The sequence below is a fragment of the Pongo abelii genome, chromosome 9, assembly GCF_028885655.2.
Source record: "Pongo abelii isolate AG06213 chromosome 9, NHGRI_mPonAbe1-v2.0_pri, whole genome shotgun sequence".
NCBI lineage: Eukaryota > Metazoa > Chordata > Mammalia > Primates > Hominidae > Pongo > Pongo abelii.
Window position 1 is genome coordinate 92927044 of NC_071994.2, and position 22312 is coordinate 92949355.

Consider the following 22312-nt stretch of genomic DNA (forward strand, 5'->3'; position numbering starts at 1 on the left):
TATCCCCCAACTCCCATTTTTAAATGCCTGTATGAGTATTACAACTTAATAATTGTTTGGGTGCCTACTGTGTAATCAGCAGCTTTTTTACAAATACATTTCTTCTCCTTAATGCAGTCATTAATTTCCTATATTTAGGATATCTTGGATTCAGTGAGTCCCCACATAAATAATTAAGGTCAAAAATAAGGAGATAGGCTTCCCATTTGCCATCACTACTTTATTTTTTCTCTTTGCTCTCATCACTAACGTATTACGTATTTTACTTACTGATTTCAGTATGGCTCTCTCATTAGAAAATGAGCTCCACAAAGGGCGGGCTTTTTGACAATACCTGGCACTTAGTAAATGACAAATATTTGTTATATATATGAATGAAATATTGTCATCAAACTTTAAAATTTCTCCTTAGAAATTGTGGTAGCCTTTTTATGTGACTTTCATTTTATTTTGTCAGCTACTTGGGAGGAATCGCTCCACCAGATAAGAGTTGGAAGGGAGCCCTTAATGTGAGTTATAGTATCGGACCTGGCTTTACAGGGAGTGATTCTTTCAGGTAATTTTGCATTACTTTAATAGTCTGAAAAAGTTTTATATTTTTCATGGAAACATGTCAAGATAACTGTTCTGCCAGGGATATTTTGCTTATCTCTTTTTCTCTTTCTAAACAACCATTTTACATTACTTAAGAAGTACTTACAAATAAAATATTGAATTATTTCACTAGTAACATCACAATATTAGTTTCATAGAATCGCAAAAATTAATATATTTGAACATAGGTTTAACATTTCAAAGATTTTTCAAAATTCTCTCTTCAACTTTTTTTTAAAATAGTTTTTCAAATAACTTTCAAAATGATATACATGTGAAAAACTAGGTGAAGGTGCTGGGCGTGGTGGCTCACACCTGGAATCCCAGAATTTGGGAGGCTGAGGCGGGCGGATCACCTGAGGTTGGGAGTTGAAGACCAGCCTGGCCAACATGGAGAAACCCCGTTTCTACTAAAAACACGAAAATTAGCCAGGCGTGGTGGTGCATGCCTGTAATCCCAGCTACTTGGGAGGCTGAGGCAGGAGAATCGCTTGAACCCAGGAGGCAGAGGTTGCGGTGAGCCGAGATCGCGCCATTGCACTTGAGCCTGGGCAACAAGACTGAAACTTCATCTAAAAAAAAAAACAAAAAAAAAACAACTAGGTGAAGTTAAGGGAGAAGTAAAGATGAAGAGAGAAGGGGGCCAACATTTATAGATCACTTACTGTGTGGGTTAAATTAGTTTAAATGGATAAATCACATAGCTACTATAAGACTATAAGGCTCAATAGAATTAATATTACAATTATTATTGTTATTAATACATGATAACACTCTTCTAGAAGAGATGTGATCACAAATTGTGTGTTTATTGAGCTTAGTCTTACAGAAAGAGTAAAAGTGTACCACTGGGTCAAGGGAGGCAAGAAATGCCAACTAGAGAAATCAGCTTGTACAGAGTAGTTGAACAGCATGGCATGATCAGAACTTCAAGAAGTTTGATTTGCCTGAAATGTGATGGGAGAGAGAAATGTAACACTGATAAATCAGAGTGCATATAGCTGTTTTTATTAAACCAAAATTATTATATCAGTCTTCTTTGCTAACAATTTACCCTTAACTACGTGAATTTGGATTCTCAGAATATTTTTTAGTTTCTGTAGGATTTCTTGTATTCCAGAAATTTTAAAATATTAGAAGTCCAATTTCCTTGTTTTATAATAAGTTTATAAATGTTTGATTTATATGTATTTATCTCTATCATTAAATCAGAACAGTGCTCTTTTAATTTAAGAGACTTTATTATCTAATTTGTGTATGCCCTCCAGAGAAAGGAAAATGTAACTTACTCAATGAAACGTAAAGCCCTTTCTGATTTACAAATAGAAACCTACAGAGAAAACATATAACTTCAGTTCTACAATTTTAGTCACAATTAAAGAGTAAACTCAAAAGCATAAACATTCCTAAGTCTAGATATAAAATAGCCGTGCTCCTTCACTGAATTCCATAGAATTCTCTATTGGTTAGAACTCAAAGTGGACAAATAAACAACAACAAAACTAAAAACTAGATTCTCTCATGTCTCACCTCACAGAGATCTTGAAAATCCATTAATCCATTTACAGATATTATAAAATGACAAGACATAAAGGCCAACTCCAAATCATTGCTGCCACCAATGAGGAATAACTTAATCTGCCCTAAGCAAAGCAGAAACATAACACACAACATCAGTAGAGAAAAAGTAAAGCTAGAGATACAGAGTATCAGCAAAGTTAAATTTCTACTGTTGTTTAGAATTTACATGTGAGAGCCAAAAGAAGATATGAAGAATTGGTTTAAGCTGCCCATACCTGGTTCTGCAAAATGAATCCATTGTACCTCAAAGTGGAACCTCTAAAAATCTTCCACAGTGAGAAAAGGAACACAAACCTTCACTAGACAGATTGTGCATTTCAGTGGTTTTGAATTATTTGCATTACTATCATGTTTCTACAAGTTAACTTCTCTTTACAGAGCTGTAAAACAGTCTAGTTAAGGAAACTGACAGGTAAAGTTGACCATAATGGATAAACCAAAGTTTTTCCCAATTTTTCCTTACAGGATTATATTCATTTATTTCATGAATATTTCTTGAGCATTTCCTATGCCCCGGGAACCATTCTGGGTTCTGGGGATTCAGCAGTGAATAAAGTAGGCAAAAATCTCCTCCCTGTGGAGCCTGCATTCTAGAGTTCAGTTTATTTGAAACGTGATGAGTTCGAAGTAATAATAGGACAAATAAATATTCTTCTGGAGCTCAAAAATACTAAAAACGAGAAAGACGCAGGTTTAAAGATGTAGATGTCCTTCTTTGAGAATCTTAGCAGATAGTCTATGTTTTTGTTTAGACTAATATCAATTTTTTTCATTCCTCATATGTTGCATTTTTCTTTACTTTTCTTCTTTTAATGACACAAAGCGGTGAATTTGGGTTTCTTACTAATCATATATCTAAGGCTCATATTTTTAGAAACACATGCTAAACAATATTTCTGCTTTTCTGCTATTAATTTTCATCTGTCAGTAGCAAAAAGAAATCATTTACTTAATGCCTTAAAATGAAAAAAAAAATCCATCAATTAGTTTTCCTCTGAGGTACTTTTAGTTGAATATTGCAAATGGATTAAATATCAGAAGCACAGAATACTTTTGGTGGGGGTGAGGGAAGCCAGACTTTGTTCTTAACAATATACAAGTTTCGGGGGCTTATTCATTCTTCCCTTAAAAAACGATCACAAACTAGAAACAAGGGAGGTCTCCCTACCTTTAGAATAAACGATGATTAATTTTGTTCCCTTGGGGAAAAGTAGCATTTTCCCATGTCATCTTGGATTCATAAAATGTGAGTGAGACTTTTTTTTTCTGTCTGGCTGAGCTTGATTGTATTTTCCCTTGTTTTCTAATTCGGTTGATTGTAACTCATGAATGAATATTTAAAAGCCTGACTCAAATCAGAATCAACAATCATGGCCTAGAAACATTTCATTATGTAGTTGTGCATTGTAGCAGGAGCTTCCCAAATTCTCATTTAACAACAGAATTTTTTATGTTTTTTATAGGTGGCACTAAGCCAGCTCTTAAACTTACATATCATTTCCATAATCATGAAGAAAATTTTTGAACCTAGGATTTAATTAAATATAAATAGATACATTTAAATAATATGCTTATACTTTTTTATTACATAATGGGCTGTCTTCTTCGTTTTCATAATTAACTGGGGTATATTTTTACATTTTAGAATAAATATGACATTTTGAATAATAGAATATTTTGAATTTTAAATAAATAACAATTTAGCTATGAGAAAATAATATAAAATAGACAGCTTTTAAAATTTGACTTCAAGGTGCATGCTTGGGTGCTTAGAAGTAAATTGGCATAATGTCTGTACCTTACTTGCGAATGCTTCAACAGTGTTAACAATTATTGAATTTAGGTGGTAGAGATATGAGAATCCATTATGCTATTGCACAGCTTTTCATAATAAAACACTATTATGAAGATAGTTTTTTATAATAAAACACTGTAAAAAAACATAATTTGCTGTACTAAGTAATTTATTCCTTTTAAAATTCTAGGAAGGTTAGAATGCATGTTCATAACATCAATAAAATTACAAGGATTTACAATGTAATTGGAACTATCAGAGGATCTGTGGAACCTGGTGAGTCACATAATTTTTTAAAACATTTTGTTTTTACAAAAATTAAAGAGTAAGTAAAGATAAACTGTAGTCAACAATTGAAGTGGGGTTTTTTGGCTGATTTGAAACTACTAAATTTTGAAGAAAACTGTACAAGTCTAAAAGAAGATTTTACTTTATAGTGTTTCTTGTCCTCTATAGAGGAAACTCAAGCAAGAGGATGTTTATTTTAAAAACATAAATTACAAATATTTATAATGTATTCAAAGTTGTAGGTTTTTTGAACGTATTATTTTCCAGACAGGTATGTTATTCTGGGAGGTCACCGGGACTCCTGGGTATTTGGAGCTATTGACCCAACTAGTGGGGTTGCTGTTTTGCAAGAAATTGCTCGGAGTTTTGGGAAACTGATGAGTAAAGGTAAACAAACTTTCTTTCCTAGGTGATGACAAAAAGTGACTTACTGAATTTTCTTTTATTTTTTAGGCAGTTGTACCTAACCATGTGTGTTAACAATTCTTACAGGCTGGAGACCTAGAAGAACTATCATTTTTGCCAGCTGGGATGCAGAAGAATTTGGACTTCTGGGTTCCACAGAATGGGCTGAGGTAAATAAGACAAAGAAGGTTCTTATTATTTTTTTGGTCAACAGGGAACAAATATGTATGTATCTCAGGATGATCAAAAATATATTCCATTACCTAATATGGTTTTGATTTGGAGAATGACTCAAGACAATTTAAGAAATAGTTTGTTTTTACTTTCACATCAGTTTGGCAATAACCTTTTATTACTAGACTGCAAACAGAGTTATTGGCTCTTGTCAAAATATTTTCATTTCCATTTGCATTTGTTTTATTAAAAATAAGAAAATCAGTAAGCTCAGAAAATAATCAAAATTAATGAGATGTTTTTGATGATAATTTACTTATCTAAAAACTGATACAGATGCTTAGAGCTAATTTTCAAGTTTTTGAAGTTTCTTTAGAGTTTTTAAATCTGAGAAAATATAAGATGTTCTATTAAGATGGCCATATATTGACTATATTTTCACATTTACAGATTCCATTTAAAATGGCAACCATAAGTATACTTTAGCATTTACAACAGATATGTGCTTCATTGTTAAGTATAAAGTGATAATTCTGTGAATTGAATTACTTTAATAAATTGACCTGCTTTACAATTTCATAGGTGGGGTTCTTTTTCTTCGCATATGATTGTCATTTGTCACTGACTCTTAATTATTTATATTTAAGTGTCTCTCCTAGGGCCCTTTTCTTCCAACTTCTTCCTTTAGTCTCTCTGTCAAGTAATCTCTAAGTTCTTAAATGTAAAAGGTAAGCACATACATTTTTTTAACTTTTAAGTTCAGGGTACAAGTGCAGGTATGTTACATAGGTAAACTGTGTCATGGGAATTTGCCACGCTGTTCAACTACTCTGTACAAGCTGATTTCTCTAGTTGGCATTTCCTGCCTGCCTTGACCCAGTGGTAAACTTTTACTCTTTCTGTAAGACTAAGCTCAATAAACACACAATTTGTGATCACATCTTTTCAAGAAGAGTGTTATCATGTATTAATAACAATAATAATTGTAATAATATTTCTATTGAGCTTTACAGTAGCTATGTGATTTACCCATTTTAACTCATTTAATCCACACAGTAAGTGATCAATAAATGTTGGCTCCCTTCTCTCTTCATCTTTACCCCTCCCTTAACTTCACCTAGTTTTTCACATGTATATCATTTTGAAAGTTATTTGAAAAACTATTTTAAAAACTAGGTGAAGAGAGAATTTTGAAAAACCTGGTTTGAAATGTTAAACCTATAACTCAAATGCAGTGATTTTTGAGACTCTATGAAACTAATATTGTGATATTACTAGTGAAAGATTATTTCATCACCCAGGTATTAAGCCCAGTACCCACTAGTTATTTTTTCTGACCCTTTCCCTTGTCCCACCTTCCACCCTTTGAAAGTCCCCAGTGTGTGTTGTTCCCCTCTATGTGTCCATGGGTTCTCATCATTTAGCTCCCACTTATAAGTGAGAACATGTGATATTTATTTTTCTGTTTCAACATTAGCTTGCCAAGGATAATGGTCTTCAGCTCCATCCATGTCCCTGCAAACAACATAGTCTCATTCTTTTTTACAACTGTGTAGTATTCCAAGGTGTACATGTACCACATTTTCTTTATCAAGTCTGTCATTGATGGATATCTGGGTTGAATTCATGTCTTTGCTATTATGAATAGTGCTGCAATGAACATATGTGTGTATGTGTCTTTATAATAGAATGATATATTCCTTTAGTTATATACCCAGTAATGGGATTGCTGGGTCCAGTAGTATTTCTAGGTAGGTGCACTACGTAAGTACTCCTCCATCTGCTATTTATCATTTATAAGTCTAGACTTTATTATAGAGCTGGAGAGGATGTGGAGAAATAGGAACACTTTTACACTGTTGGTGGGACTGTAAACTAGTTCAACCCTTGTGGAAGTCAGTGTGGCGATTCCTCAGGGATCTAGAACTAGAAATTCCATTCGACCCAGCCATCCCATTACTGGGTATATACCCAAAGGACTATAAATCATGCTGCTATAAAGACACATGCACACGTATGTTTATTGTGGCATTATTCACAATAGCAAAGACTTGGAACCAACCCAAATGTCCAACAATGATAGACTGGATTAAGAAAATGTGGCACATATACACCATGGAATACTATGCAGCCATACAAAATGATGAGTTCACGTCCTTTGTAGGGACATGGATGAAATTGGAAATCATCATTCTCAGTAAACTATCGCAAGAACAAAAAACCAAACACCGCATATTCTCACTCATAGGTGGGAATTGAACAATGAGAACACATGGACACAGGAAGGGGAACATCACACTTCGGGGACTGTTGTGGGGTGGGGGGAGGGGGGAGGGATAGCATTGGGAGATATACCTAATGCTAGATGACGAGTTGGTGGGTGCAGCGCACCAGCATGGCACATGTATACATATGTAACTTACCTGCACATTGCGCACATGTACCATAGAGCCTAAAGTATAATAATAATAATAATAATAAAAAGAAAAAAAATTAAAAAAAAAAACAGCCTCCAGCTCCATCCATGTTGCTGCAAAAGACACAATTTCATTTTTTATGGATGAATATTTGAATACTTAATTTATTTCTACTCTTTTCTCTGAGCATGGTGTTGTAAGTACCTCCTTGTGTCATTAAAAACGTGTAAATTTTATTAAAAAAAAAAAAAAGAGCTGTTTTAAAATATGGCACACCTGTCTTGCCATTGTGTTTAGTTTTAAAAATGCTTTCCTCCTAACTCGCTTTCTCTTACATTAGTTTAAAATACTATAATAGGAATAATATGAATTAAACAAATATAGAGGGGGTAAAAATCTCACTCACAATTACTTGTCTGGTATCACTTATCCTTTGTTGATTACATTTACACTGCGAATTGTTATTTTCACATTGGTATTATTAATATGCATTTTGAAACTATAACATTAATTTGATGAATCAAATTTTATTAGTTCAGGTCATTATCTTTTTTTCCCCCTGCCCCTGTGGTGGGTGAGGTCATTTGCTTTTACAAACATATGATTTAGAAACATGTGATTTCTTGTGACACATATATAAACACATATAAACACATGCACCTGTTTTTCAAATTTCAGCAGTTGAACATAAAGAAATCTAATATATAAAATAATAAAAACGCTTTGCATTAATTTATAAACATGTGCATTAAAAGACAATTTCAATACACTTTCCAGTCTTGTGCCAGGTTCTTAATTATATTCAGTAGCATGCTTACCTTCTTTAAAAACTCATAAGGAATCTTCTTTATTTTCACTATAAATGTGTTATAATGGAAACTCTGATTTTACATTTCTCTGTAATGGAGTCAACTATCACCTGGCTTATGCAGGCAAGTGCAAAGAGGTGACAGTTTTTATTTGTGCCATAACCACACACAGCTTTAAATGTTTTTACTATAACATATTTTAGAAAGCTAACAAGCTAGAGAGAGAGGTGAAGGGCTCTCTCAGCGTGTTCCTCTCTGTAAGTGTGTTAGTCTTGCTTTACTTTTTCTTTAATCTGTGTCTGTGTGTGTGTGTGTGTGTGTGAGAGAGAGAGCGAAAGAGAGTCTTGTTTGTCTTAATGTGTGCCTCCTCTCTAATTTTTTGTCTTCCTTTGTTATTCTTTCACTTCATATACATAGTAAATATAAACAAATAGAAATTTTATATTTCTCACTTTTGAAATGATAAATTTACTTGGGTATCCCCTCTATAAATGGATCTCAAACTTCAATGTATGTAAGAGTCAATTGCCAGTTATATCTATTAGAAAATACAGATTGGCTGGGCGCGGCGGCTCACGCCTGTAATCTCAGCACTTTGGGAGGCCGAGGCCGGCGGATCACGAGGTCAGGAAATCGAGACCATTCTGGCTAACATGGTGAAACCCCGCCTCTACTAAAAATACAAAAAATTAGCCGGGTGCGATGGCGGGCGCCTGTAGTCCCAGCTACTTGGGAGGCTGAGGCAGGAGAATGGCGTGAACCCAGGTGGCGGAGCTTGCAGTGAGCGGAGATAGCGCCACTGCACTCTGCCCTGGGCAAAAAAGCAAGATTCTGTCTCCAAAAAAAAAAAAAAAAAGAAAATACAGATTTCCGCCCAGCGCAGTGGTTCATGCCTGTAATCTCAGCACTTTGGGAGGCTGAGACGGGTGGATCACCTGTCAGGAGTTAGAGACCAGCCTGGCCAACATGGTGAAACCCGTGTCTACTAAAAATACAAAAATTAGCCAGGTGTGGTGGTGAGAGGTGACAACATGCTGGCAGCCCTGGCAGCCCTCGCTCCTTCTCGGCGCCTCCTCGCCTTGACGCCCACTCTGGCCGTGCTTGAGGAGCCCTTCAGCCCACCGCTGCACTGGGAGCCGCTTTCTGGGCTGGCCTACGCCAGAGCCAGCTCCCTCAGCTTGCCGGGAAGTGTGGAGGGAGAGGAGCAGGCGGGAACCGGGCTGCGCGCGGCGCTTGCGGGCCATCGCGAGTTCCGGGTGGGCGTGGGCTCCGCGGGCCCCGCACTCGGAGCCGCCCGCCAGCCTGCAAGCCCCGGGCAGTGAGGGGCTTAGCGCCTGGGCCGGCAGCTGCTGCGCTCGACTTTTCGCTGGGCCTTAGCTGCATCCCCGCGGGGCAGGTCTTCCGACCTGCAGCCCACCATGCCTGAGCCTGCCCTCCCACCGCTGCCGCCCCCGCTGCTGCCACCCCCGCTGCTGCCACCCCCGCCGGCGGCTCTTGCCGGGCCAGAGCTCCCCACGAGCACCGCTCCCTGCTCCAGGGCGCCCAGTCCCAACGACCGACCAAGGGCTGAGGAGTGCCGGCGCACGTCGCGGAACTGGCAGGCAGCTCCGCCTGCGGCCCCGTGTGAGATCCACTGGATGAAGCCAGCTGGGATACTGAGTCTGGTGGGGACTTGGAGAATCTTTATGTCTAGCTAAGGGATTGTAAATACACCAGTCAGCACTCTGTATCTAGCTCAAGGTTTGTAAACACACCAATCAGCACCCTGTGTCTAGCTCACGGTTTGTGAATGCACCATAGGCACTCTGTATCTAGTCAATCTGGTGGGGACTTGGAGAACTTTTATGTCTAGCTAAGGGATTGTAAATACACCAATCAGCACTCTGTATCTAGCTCAAGGTTTGTAAACACACCAATCAGCACCCTGTGTCTAGCTCAGGGTTTGTGAATGCACCAATCCACACTGTATATCTAGCTAATCTAGTGGGGAGGTGGAGAACTTTTGTGTTGTAGCTCAGGGAGTGTAAACGCACCAATCAGAACCCTGTCAAAACGGACCAATCAGCTCTCTGTAAAACAGACCAATCGGCTCTCTGTAAAATGGACCAATCAGCAGGATGTAGGTGGGGGCCAGATAAGAGAATAAAAGCAGGCTGCCAGAACCAGCAGGGGCAACTTCCCTCCGGTCTTCTTCCACATTGTGGAGGGTTTGTCCTTTTGCTCTTTGTAATAAATCTTGCTGCTGCTCACTTGTTGGATCCACGCTGCGTTTGTGAGCTGTAACACTAATCTCGAAGGTGTGCAGCTTTACTCGTGAAGCCAGCGAGACTACCAGGAGAAAGGAATAACTCCAGATTCGCGGCCTTAAGAGTTGTAACACTCACCTCGAGGGTCTGCAGCGTCATTTCTGAGCCAGCAAGACCACAAACCCACCAGAAGGAAGAAGCTCTGAACACATCCGAATATCAGAAGGAATAAACTCTGGACACACTGCCTTTGAGAACTGTAACACTCACCGCGAGGGTCTGTGGCTTCATTCTTGAAGTCAGTGAGAACAAGAACCCACCAATTCTGGACACAGTGGCACACGCCTGTAATCTCAGGTACTCCAGAGGCTGAGGCAAGAGAATTGTTTGAACCTGGGAGGCAGTGGTTGCAGTGAGCTGAGATCGTGCTGCTGCACTCCAGCCTCGGCAACAGAGTGAGTCTGTGTCTCTAAAATAAAATAAAATAATAAAATACAGATTTCCAGGCCTCACTTTTAGCCTCACTGTGAGTTCTGATTCAGTAGATCTAGGGCAGGGCCCTAGAATATGGGAGCCACATCCCTGCATAGTCTGACGCAGGGAATCAAGGAACCACACTTCGAAAATATTTTTTTTTTTCTTAGGGCTCTCTGCTATTGCTAGAAACGGTAGCTATTGCTTCATAGTATCCTTAATTCTTATATTAATTGCATAATTGTTATTAACCAACTGGTTTTCTGCGTTTTCTCAGAAATTAGGGTCACAGGTGGCCATAGCTATTTATTCTGAAAGATACTTGTAAACCACTTTTCTACAAAATGAATTTGCTTGTTTTGTTTACATTTTCACAACTGTAAGTAATGTGAATTAAGTAACATCTTTGCTTCAACTACAGGAGAATGTCAAAATACTCCAGGAGAGAAGCATTGCATACATCAACTCAGATTCATCTATAGAAGGTAAATTTTATTTCAATTTGAAGTAAAATTTTCAGAAAGGAAATTTTACTTCAAGTAAGTTTTATTTATTGTTGAGTAGAATACCATCTATTAAGACTGTAAATTTTAGCTTATTAAGCACCTCAGATATCCCCTTCCTATGAGATGCCTCAGTAATACCTTTATTTTTCATTTTGCCACAGAGAAAGTAATTAGGATTCATATGAATTGATATGATTTATAACTAAGCTATTGCTTTTAATTTCTTTGATATATTTACTGTTTGTTTATATTAAATTACTACTTAAAACTCTAGTATTAGCCACATATTTTCTCGATAAAGATATTAATGGAATTTGGCTAAAACAGTTCAGAAGAAAGGTTTTTCAGACTGTTCTGTGTAGAAATATTTCCTGTATTTGTTGTAACAAATTTGAAGTAAGTGTACTCACTCCTTTTGAACTACAAACTCCCATTGAATCTAGCTCAGGATCACCTGAGCCCAGGAGTGTAAGCCATAGAGAGACCCTGACTCAAAAAAAAAAAAAAAAAGAAAAAACTGATCTGGATTGTCTAGGCCAACAGGACATGATTTCTCATTAGCACTACTATGGAGACAGTATGATTCAGAAAATGAGATTTGTGTCTCTAGGCTTTCACTGCTTTGTAATTATTTCTAAATAAATGTTAGAATGTAATAATTACTGACATGGCTTTGTCTAATATCTTGATATATACTATTGCGTAGAATGAAACAAGTAAAAAATTAATGCTACAGACTTACCACTTCCTTTGCCAAAGTGCCCCTAAGAAATGCTGCCATAAGAATGACCCTTATAATCACTGTGAGAGCTGCTGCCTTAGCAACCAAAGTCCACCAAGACCTCCTTCTATTCAAAATATTTGGTGCAGCCTCTCTTGCTCCTGAAGAACTATTTCCACCCTGTTTTATTCTTTGGGAATAAAATCTTTGATTTGAAGATCATTATATCTTGTTTAAAATTAGAAAATAAAGTTAGAATTAAGCATAAATGGAATTTCATTTAGAAGTATGAAATAATACTCTGTGTCTTATTTATTTTTCAGGCAATTATACTCTCAGAGTTGACTGTACTCCCCTTCTTTACCAATTAGTGTATAAACTGACAAAAGAGGTATATAAGGAAATGTGTCTTCATATGTTTTCTTTGGAATGGATAAATGAGTAACGTGTGTTCCCCCCTAAATTAATGGTACTTATTTATAAGCTGGTGAGAGAAAATAATAGAATCATATAAACAAGTCAAAACAAAATCTTTAATGTGCCATTTACCTATGTGACATAACTAAGAAGATTTATCACCAGCTTCTTTGTTCTAGTAATAGTTCTTATTAATAATTGTGTAAATAGTTGTAACATATATTTATCTGGCAGAGGTATTTGATACAGCAGAAAGAACACTGAGCTGGAATAGAAAAGGCATACGGTTCAAAAACTGTCTTAGCTACTCATTCACCCATTCAACAAATATTCATTGAGTGGTCACTATATGTCAGGCTCTATAAAATGAATTATAGCGGCAATAGTGATAAAGGGACAAGGTCACTGAATTCGAAGACTTTGTAATCTAGAGAGGACACAGATTGGTAAATGAGGAATTAGAATTCACTAGAATATTTGATACTATGTATGATGGAGAACAGTTATGGAATAGAGAATATTAAATCCTGGGGTGGCTGGCGGAAGTTGAGGAGCATAAGAGGAAGTTTGCAGAGTCATTGATGCTCGGACTGTCAAATGAAGGGATGGAGAAGTAAGGGAGAGGGCATTCTAAGCAGAGGACACAGTATCTAAAAAAGATGTGGAGGTATAAAAGAACATATTTCCTGATCTGAAGGTAGCTCAGCACGGTCAAGCCAAAGGTGTTGGTGGGAAAGATGGTAAGAAATGAAGCATAACCAATGGGCCAAGGAGTTCAGAAATCTGTTATGGAGAAATCATTAAAGAACTTCTAACAAGGTTCATTGTTTTATGTCAGTGTAGTGAATACATTAAGTAGTTGCAAGTCTGAAGGCAGAATGGAAATAATTCTGCAGGCTTGCTAATCTCCCAGTAATTTATAAATATTAAATGAGTTATAGATATTTTAAAAACTAAAATCTAAAGGACTCTGAATCTCTAAAACTTATATAATCTACTCATTTAATATCTGTGAACATCATTTAAATAGTTCCTTGCCAAAGAATTTACCTGTGGAAATGTTTGCTTCAAGGTCAGCCTTAGATAACAATATGAAGTAGATATCACTTCTCTCTGGGTACTATTAATATTTTCTCCCTTAATCTTACCCCTCTCTTTTTACTGTTCATGTCTTTAAAAACTAGTTTTCCAAATGAAACACCTCTCATTTTCCTCATCACAATGCTCTCACCATCTTGGGTAGCTGATGTCTTTGATCCTTTCATTGGAATGTTACATAAAAGCATCTTATCTAAAAGTAAGCTGAAAAGAAAATCTTTACTGAGAGAACCCTTTTTGGAGCAGGAATTTATGATTTGTGCTGTCCTAGAGAGATGATCCCTGGCCTTCATGTCAGGAACAAGAATTTGGTGGTTGATAAGGGAGAAGTTGACATCTATGCCGCTTTGTACAAGGATAAATTCTTATCTATGGGCATACTAAGACCCAGTAGACAAGGGAGACTTGTTTTTACTCTCCTGTAAATGGATTATTACAATTTTATTAATCCCTAGTGTGTGTTAGCACAAATAGTCAAGCCATATTGGTGATGTGAGTATAGTGTAGGGGTAAGAGACAAGGCTGAGCTTGGAGAGAAGGGCAGCTGCCAGATGGAGCAAGAAATGGGGCAAAGTGTTGCTAAATAAGAGGAGGGCTATCAATTCTGACAATGCATATAGCTGAGGTAAGACTGATCTAGCCGAGTGTGGTGGCACATGCTTATAGTTCCAGCTGAGGCAATAGGATCACCTGAGCCCAGGAGTGTAAGCCATAGAAATCCTGACAAAAAAAGAAAGAAAAGAAAAAAGAAAGAGAAATAAAACTGATCTGGATTTTCTAGGCCAATGGGACATGATTTCTGATTATCACTACTATGGAGACAGTATGATTCAGAAAATGAAGAGGATTTTAGTGGGAATTCAATCCAAGGGGATGTAGGAACTGGAACAGAATCTCTCTCAACCATTGTAATTTGGCAGGAGCAGAGTAGAGAGTAGAACCCAGTCAGCTGGCTAGAAATGAGCAGAACATCTCTGCAGCTGCCTCATGTTGGTGAGGAAGGGTGTGGAGTGCCAAAACTGTTTCTAAGCTGTGGACCCTCTATGCAGTCATAAAGTATCATCTCATTCATACTAAGCTTAAGGGCAAGTGACCACTTCCCAGCGCTACCATTACTCTATGGGTGGGAGCAGATTCACCACTGTTACCTTCTACTTAAAGGCTGATGACGGCTTGTGTTATCAGTAAACACAACACATTTGTGCCTCTAAAATAAGTGGGATGAGATTGAAACAGGGAAATTGTTCAAAAACATGGGCCAGTACCCAACATCTTTATTAGATGCTCTTAAATTTAATTGCCATTTTCTCAGAAAGGCCTTGCCTGGAGACATATCTGTCTCCCATCCCCACATCTCTTTATAGCACTTTGATATTTTCTTTTAAGCTGCTTATTATAATTTTGTATTACAAAATTTGTTTGGTGTGTGTATTCCCAATTAGATTTCATTGTGAGGTCCAAGAGGGTAGAGACTATGTCTCTGTTTCCGCATCTCTTTTCTGAGTTCAGTGCTTAGTAAATATCTATAGAAAATTTTTTAAGAATAGCGGCACTGAAGTTAGAATAACGAACTCTGTCTAAAGGCCAGAGAAAATATCAGATGTTTATGTTCAGAAAGGTACCATTATGCCCATCTTTACAGGTGAGAAGACTAAGGTTCAAAGAGGGGAAGCAATACACCAAGTTATAATGCTTTCACAGTTACTTAAGTAGGGTCTACCTTGGGTCTATTTTTGAGCAAATCAGGGTTATAAACAAGTAAACAAAATATAGTCAATATGTGTAGTAGTCTAGATTTAAAATAGACCAATTTGACTCCACAGTCCACAATGTTTTCACCGCATGGCTCTGCTCTTCTTAGAGTGTCAAAAGACAAGGCAAGTATAAGTTTGTAAATGTACTTTTAATGAAAGGAATAAAAATGTATACACACACACACACACACACACACACACACACGCACTCTTAAAATTGCCAAGTAGAAATCTGAGGTTATGTAGAGTTTTTTTAAAAATCCATAGAATTTTAACTTTGTTTAAACATAATAAGACTGTCTAAAAGAATAGTCCCAGCACTAACCCCTGCCTGCCCTGCAAAACCAAGACTTACAGGTTAAGAAGCTGAGCTTGAAATTGTCACCTTTATTGTTCTGAGACCCCTTTATAGGTCTTATTAGGCAAAAATAATTTACAGAAGCAAATGTTATATCTGAAGTTTTCTCCAGTGTCTTCCCACTAAAAGAAATCTAAGCTGCCAAACATTAAAATGGCATTTGTAAAGATTTTAAGTTCTATTTAAAAGTTTACCAAAATAAGCAGGAAATTACATCTTAGGTACATGGCAAAATTACCAACACAGGTAGGCATCATGAATAAACAATAATTTGGGCTAGATTTATTTCTTGACATTGGCAAAAATATAATTTTTTTATAAATATATATATACATGTGTATAAATATATATGTACATATGTCATTAAAAGTAGAAGTTGATGACAAATTATATATAGTTTTATTTTGGCATAAATGTAGTTGCTTCTTCCCCTGATTTCCAGTATTTGATTTCTCTTTCTAGGTCCCCAGCCCTGATGATGGGTTTGAGAGTAAATCACTGTATGAAAGCTGGTTGGAAAAAGACCCTTCACTTGAAAATAAAAATTTGCCTAGGTAAGTTACTGGTATGCACCTTTTCTACCGTAGGATAAATTATAAATTCCCCTCTGCCTCTTGTTTCTCCAAGCATGAAATTCTCAAGCGTCTCATCAGTAATTTGAGTCAAGAAAAGATAATAAAGAATTCCTGGCCGAGCACAGTAGCTCATGCCTATAATCCCAGCACTTCGGGAGGCCGAGGCGAGTGGATCACCTGAGGTCAGGCATTCGAGACCAGCCTGGCCAACATGGCGAAACCCTGTCTCTACTGAAAATACAAAATTAGCCGGTCATGGTAGCGGGCGCTTGTAATCCCAGTCACTCAGGAGGCTGAGGCAGGAGAATTGTTTGATCCCGGGAGGCAGAGGTTGCAGTGAGCCGAGATCGTGCCATTGCATTCCAACCTGGGTGACAAGACGGAAACTCCATCTCAAAAAAAAAAAAAAAAAAGAAGAATTCTTCTATTCTATCCAGTTTTGTTTTGCTGATTAGCCAGCACGTGAATTCTTTCAGCCTATATTAGAGCACAAATAGATCTAGTTTTGCAATTTTTTAGCCAAAATAGTTTCACTACATTATTAGCCATTAGTTGGCATTCTTGCTTAAAATGTCATTTAGATATGTATTAGGTGTATTAATATGTAACTTCAGATGATGATGAAAAGACAAGTGCTAGATTATTTGTTTGTAAATTTATTAAGGAACATTATCAATAACCACTGAATTGTGTCTTTACCTGTGATTTAGAATTTATATAAATATTATTTTATTTTTATGTCATCTCATTCATGCTACAGCAGCTTTCTTAAATTTATATTTATTTGTTTTTATTTTCTTTTTTGTAATAAAAAGTATATATTTGTTTTCTACTGTAGTGCCATTTCTAATACAGACTGAGCATTCCTAACTCAAAAATCTGAAATCTGAAGTGCTCCAATATCCAAAACTTTTTGAGCACCAACATGATGTCACAAGTGGAAAATTCCACACCTTATAGCACTTAATACAAACTTTGTTTCATGCACAAAATTATTTAAAATATTATATAAAATTAAGTTCAGGCTATGTATATAAGATATATATGAAACATAAATGAATTTTATGTTTAGACTTGGGCCCCACCCCCAAGATATCTCATTGCATATATGTAAATATTCATAGTTGGAAAAAAATCTGAAGTCCAAAATATTTCTGGTTCCAAGCATTTCATATGGGATACTCAACGTGTACAAGCAAATAATAGTAACAGTTTATAGCTTTATTCCTCATTTCCAATCAGTCTTGTGAAAGTTTGAATGTGGGTCCATTATAAAACTTTCACATGCCAATTCAACAAAAATAGTAAAATACAAAAATGATTTCTAAAACATTGAAGAGGTCAGTCTCAAAAACATATCTACTAACCTAGTAGTTTGGAAATAAACAGTTATGTTATTAATGAACATGCAATTTTATATTCTGCTTTCATGATTTACCATTATTTTACTAAAAATTTTCATGTCTTACATCTTATTTATGTATATGCATATATATGTGATAGATAGATCAACAGAGGTTTCCTAATCATATGCAAAGAAATAAATTATAATTAGATTTATTTCTAAAATGAAATAAGGCACATTTATATTCTTCATGATTTTAAAAGTAGATTTTTTTATGGCATTTTTCTTACTAGATGATAGTTCTCTGAGGGCAGGGCCCACGTCTTCATTGTTTTCCCCTCTAAACAAAAATGGAAATGCTGAAAATATGATGGAGAGCATCATCACAAGATGCAGTCTTTGGTGGCACGGCCCAATTCTTGTTATAGGTTGGTGCAAAAGTATTTGCAGTTTTTGCCATTATTTTTAATTGTCAGCATTACTGTTAATTTTACAGCAATTTTCCTGCAGATTATGGGAAAATGTCTTGAGGGTGGTTGACCTTTTTTAAATTCTTATAAATGTAATATATAATTCCTTGCTATTCTTGGGGCAGGATTCCTTGTCCCATCTATTTAACTTTGTATCGTTTACTTGTTTATGTGTGTGTGTGTGGATTGCATTCTACATCTAGAATCAATAAGCTGGGATCTGGAAGTGACTTTGAAGCTTATTTTCAGAGACTTGGAATTGCTTCAGGCAGAGCCCGTTACACTAAGAATAAGGTAAGCCATTTTATCATTTTGAATATATAACATTTCATCTACAGTCCTTTGGCGAAGAATGTCACTGAGTTGTTTGGCACCGGACACCTGGTGGATGTGGCCTGGGAAGAGTTCCCAGGGATAGAGATAGACTGCATGTCCCTTTCCAGTTGGACAAGGAAGTAATTTGAATAATTTTGTGAAAATTTCATTGTTAGGGTTAATCAAATAAATGGTGATTCACAGAGTAATGCCAGACAGTTGTCTGGTTATCAGTACTAAGTAGTTCATATCCTTTTCCTGATTTGTCAGAAAACTCTCATTCTCTAGACTAGTCTTGCAGGCTCTGATGTACTTTTCATGAGGATAAATGCAGTTGGAGAACATATTTTGGTCAAGAGGAGCATTAGGGTAAGATTCATTATTGTCGGTAGCTCCTCTTCGTATTGCCACTTCTGCCTGTCACCTGAGTCAAGGGCTCTTGGTTGGGAAATAAAGCAAGTTTCTCTTTAACTTGATCCCCTTTTCTGTTCTGTACTGACTGGTTTGCACTACTGTCACACAGACATCCTGGTGATATGCAGGTACTTGGATATAACCAATATATACCATGTTTGCTCATCAATGTTATAAATTATTTCATAAACCAAATTGAAGATTACAGTAGCAGACACAGATTTGTCATAGATTTTAATCAATCGTCAAATCATAATTACAGTACACCTAAATCTTGCTTGCCCATTATATGTATATCACTTGCAAATTTGACTATTCAGAATACAACAAAGAACAAAGAAATAAAAGCAACTCCAGAGTAACCCAAAATAGATAAACTCAGAATGCTTACATTCATTACAATTAATACATAAAAGATGTGTTTTAACTCTTTTTCAAGGCCTGTTCACTTTTATACTCTGTCTTCTGTAATTTGATCAAAGTTATCTAGTTTCTAAGACCACTTTAGATTAGAAGCAGATAATTAGATAGGAGAAGGACTGATAAGGAGATTGCTTTTTAGTGATACTAACAGCAGTAAGAACGATAGCCATACAAGATGGCAAATGGTAAAAACTAAAATTAGAATAGGCAGACCGAAGAACTAAAAAGAATATTTATATAGGATACTACTATGTAATAGTTCATATTCATAATGGTACCTTAATTATGTAATAAAGCTTAAATGACATTTAGATATACACTGTTGGAGAAGGAAGGGAAGTTACTTAAATAAATCATCCTTAAGCTGTATACTTAGCTGCCCAGAACCTTTTTTTTTTTTTTTACCAATCAATTGATAGATAACTTTGAACTATGCTGAGGTGCAATTTGAATATGTATTCCCTAATTTTAGTTATCGAAGATACAAGGAGAATGTTCAAGGTGTAGCATTTTGAATGAAGGTTACATAAATTATAAAACAAATAATGAGAAAATTTTTAAAACCAGTGAATATTTGGCTATAGTGTTTTCGTTATTAGCGTTTTGCCTCATTGTGGTAAAACTCAGGGTGTTATATGGTTGTATTTTTTCTTTTTCTTGTTTTTTTTTTTTTGTATTTTTAGTAGAGACAGGGTTTCTCCATGTTGCCCAGGCTGGTCTTGAACTCCTGAGTTCAGGCAATCCACCTGCCTCGGCCTCCCAAAGTGCTAGGATTACAGGTGTGAGCCACCATGCCTGGTGTATTTTTTCTATAGTTATTTTTATGCTTACATAAAAATACTATAACTTGAATATTTAATGTTTATTTATACTTGCCTCTCCATTTTTTTTTTCAGAAAACAGATAAGTACAGCAGCTACCCAGTGTACCACACAATTTATGAGACATTTGAACTGGTAGAGAAATTTTATGACCCCACATTTAAAAAACAACTTTCTGTGGCTCAGTTACGAGGAGCACTGGTATATGAGCTTGTGGATTCTAAAATCATTCCTTTCAATATTCAAGACTATGCAGAAGCTTTGAAAAACTATGCAGCAAGTATCTATAATCTATCTAAGAAACATGACCAACAATTGAGAGACCATGGAGTATCATTTGGTAAGAAATAGTTGGGCAGATGTTTTACAATCTTTAAGTTAGAGCTTTAAGATATTATCTCCTATGATGATCAATGCATATTGTTTCATTCTAAAATACGTATTTGCCTTACTTATTTTGACTTCTACATAAAAACTTTAAACAAGCACCTGTTAAAGAATCTGATTTAATCTGGCGTGTATAGAATGAATCCATTATGGCTGAGTTATTACCACAAACATTGGGATGGTAAACATTTTTCCTGTATTATGGCCTTTAAAAACATTTTTACTGGCCAGGCGCGGTGGCTCACGCCTGTAATCCCAGCACTTTGGGAGGCTGAGGTGGGCAGATCACGAGGTCAGGAGATCGAGACCATTCTGGCTAACACGGTGAAACTGTGTCTCTACTGAAAATACAAAAAACTAGCTGGGCATGGTGGTGGGCGCCTGTAGTCTCAGCTACTCGGGAGGCTGAGGTGGGAGAATGGCGTGAACCTGGGAGGCAGAGCTTGCAGTGAGCTGAGATCACGCCACTGCACTCCAGCCTGGGCGACAGAGCAAGACTCCTTCTCAAAAAAAGAAAAAAAAGATTACTGTTACAGAAACAATATTAGAAAAATATAACATTATTTGTAAAAGATTGAGAAAGCCACAAATACTATTACATATGTATTTTTAATTATTGTCAACAAAATGATTATTACTGCATATATCTTTTAGTGTTGGTCTATATGAAACATTTTTTCCATGGTTATAAGTATTCTTTTATTAATGACTGTTTAGTGGTTGCTCTTCTACACTGTGCATCTCCTATACAGCAAGGATGAATCATAATGCAGTGTCTGTAGTAGCATTGAGGATTGAGTTTGGAAGCTGTTTGCCTGGTTCAGATACTAGCTTTACCATTTCTTCATTATGTGACCTTGGGAAAGTTATTTACTTCTCTATGTGTTAGCTTTCATACAATTAAAAGATAAAAAAATCATGTTTCAAAGATCATTGTGGAGATTCAGTTTGGTAATATATAGAAGCTGTGGTGGGTGGCACTTAGTGCTTATTAAATATTACCTATTATTACTGTTTTATTGCAAACATTGTCTTTTTTTATTCTGGGGGCACTATTTTTAGTATATACCCAAATTATCAAATATGCACTGAGTTTCTACTGTGTACCAAGCACTGTGTTATTACCTGGGAGATATAAGTGTGTACAAGGCATGGTCATAGTCCTAAGAAAGCTTAAAGTCTCATGTGGGGAAGAAAGCAATATACAGATAATAGGTTACTATGGGGCTATGTAGAGAGTACTATAAAAACACAGAAAATGGGTATGGAATAGTAACGACTTCTGAATATTATTACATAAAGGATTAGTAATCTTTATATAATATATACAGGATTAGTAATAACAGCAAATATTATGGTCTAGAAAAAAAACGAAGCAAATAAAATGTGTTTATATCAATACAATTGGAGTATCTCTGCAATGATGGGGGAAATAAGGAGAGATAAAACCAGAGAAATAAGCAGAGCCTACAGCAAAATGGACATTGGTAGTTCTGTGGCTATTCAGCATCCAGTTGTCTTCCTAAATACCCCGATTTCCTTTTGGTGAATGATCTCTAATCAGTTTTTATAAGTCAGGGTCTAATTAAGAGGCAGAAACCACACAGTTACAGTGGAAGGGCTCTCTTTAGACAAGGTTAATTCCTCTACCTACTTACCTTCTTAGAGGCCTGGTTTGATCTGTTAATGCCTTTCCCTGTCATATTTTCAAAAATCACCGTTACTATTGGTGACTATCCATTAGATTAATTATTCTTATAGCTTTTCTATTTCAAAAACAACATTTCTTCTGCCTGATGTGTCCCACTTTCTTCACAATCAAAATTCTTCATTTAGTGCCAGGCAGAAACAGTTCCTGAAAAAATGTATTAGTGTAGGAATGAAGGTATAATTGATGAATGAATGAATGAATGAATACATGATCT

At 36.3% G+C, this 22312-nt stretch overlaps 1 protein-coding gene across 3 annotated transcripts in view; it reads left to right on the plus strand.

The window, feature by feature from the left end:
- Positions 1-22312, plus strand: part of NAALAD2 (N-acetylated alpha-linked acidic dipeptidase 2) — a 57082-nt gene that overhangs the window by 23757 nt on the left and 11013 nt on the right. For 2 of the 3 annotated variants that reach the window (XM_002822347.6, XM_054524900.2), the window contains exons 8-16: positions 458-556; positions 4161-4246; positions 4526-4645; positions 4751-4833; positions 11205-11268; positions 12334-12401; positions 16100-16191; positions 18231-18321; positions 20076-20340. In XM_002822347.6, the coding sequence (XP_002822393.2) occupies positions 458-556; positions 4161-4246; positions 4526-4645; positions 4751-4833; positions 11205-11268; positions 12334-12401; positions 16100-16191; positions 18231-18321; positions 20076-20340 (968 nt within the window). The remainder of the gene's footprint in view (positions 1-457; positions 557-4160; positions 4247-4525; positions 4646-4750; positions 4834-11204; positions 11269-12333; positions 12402-16099; positions 16192-18230; positions 18322-20075; positions 20341-22312) is intronic. The other variant, XM_063711324.1, reaches the window with a different exon arrangement.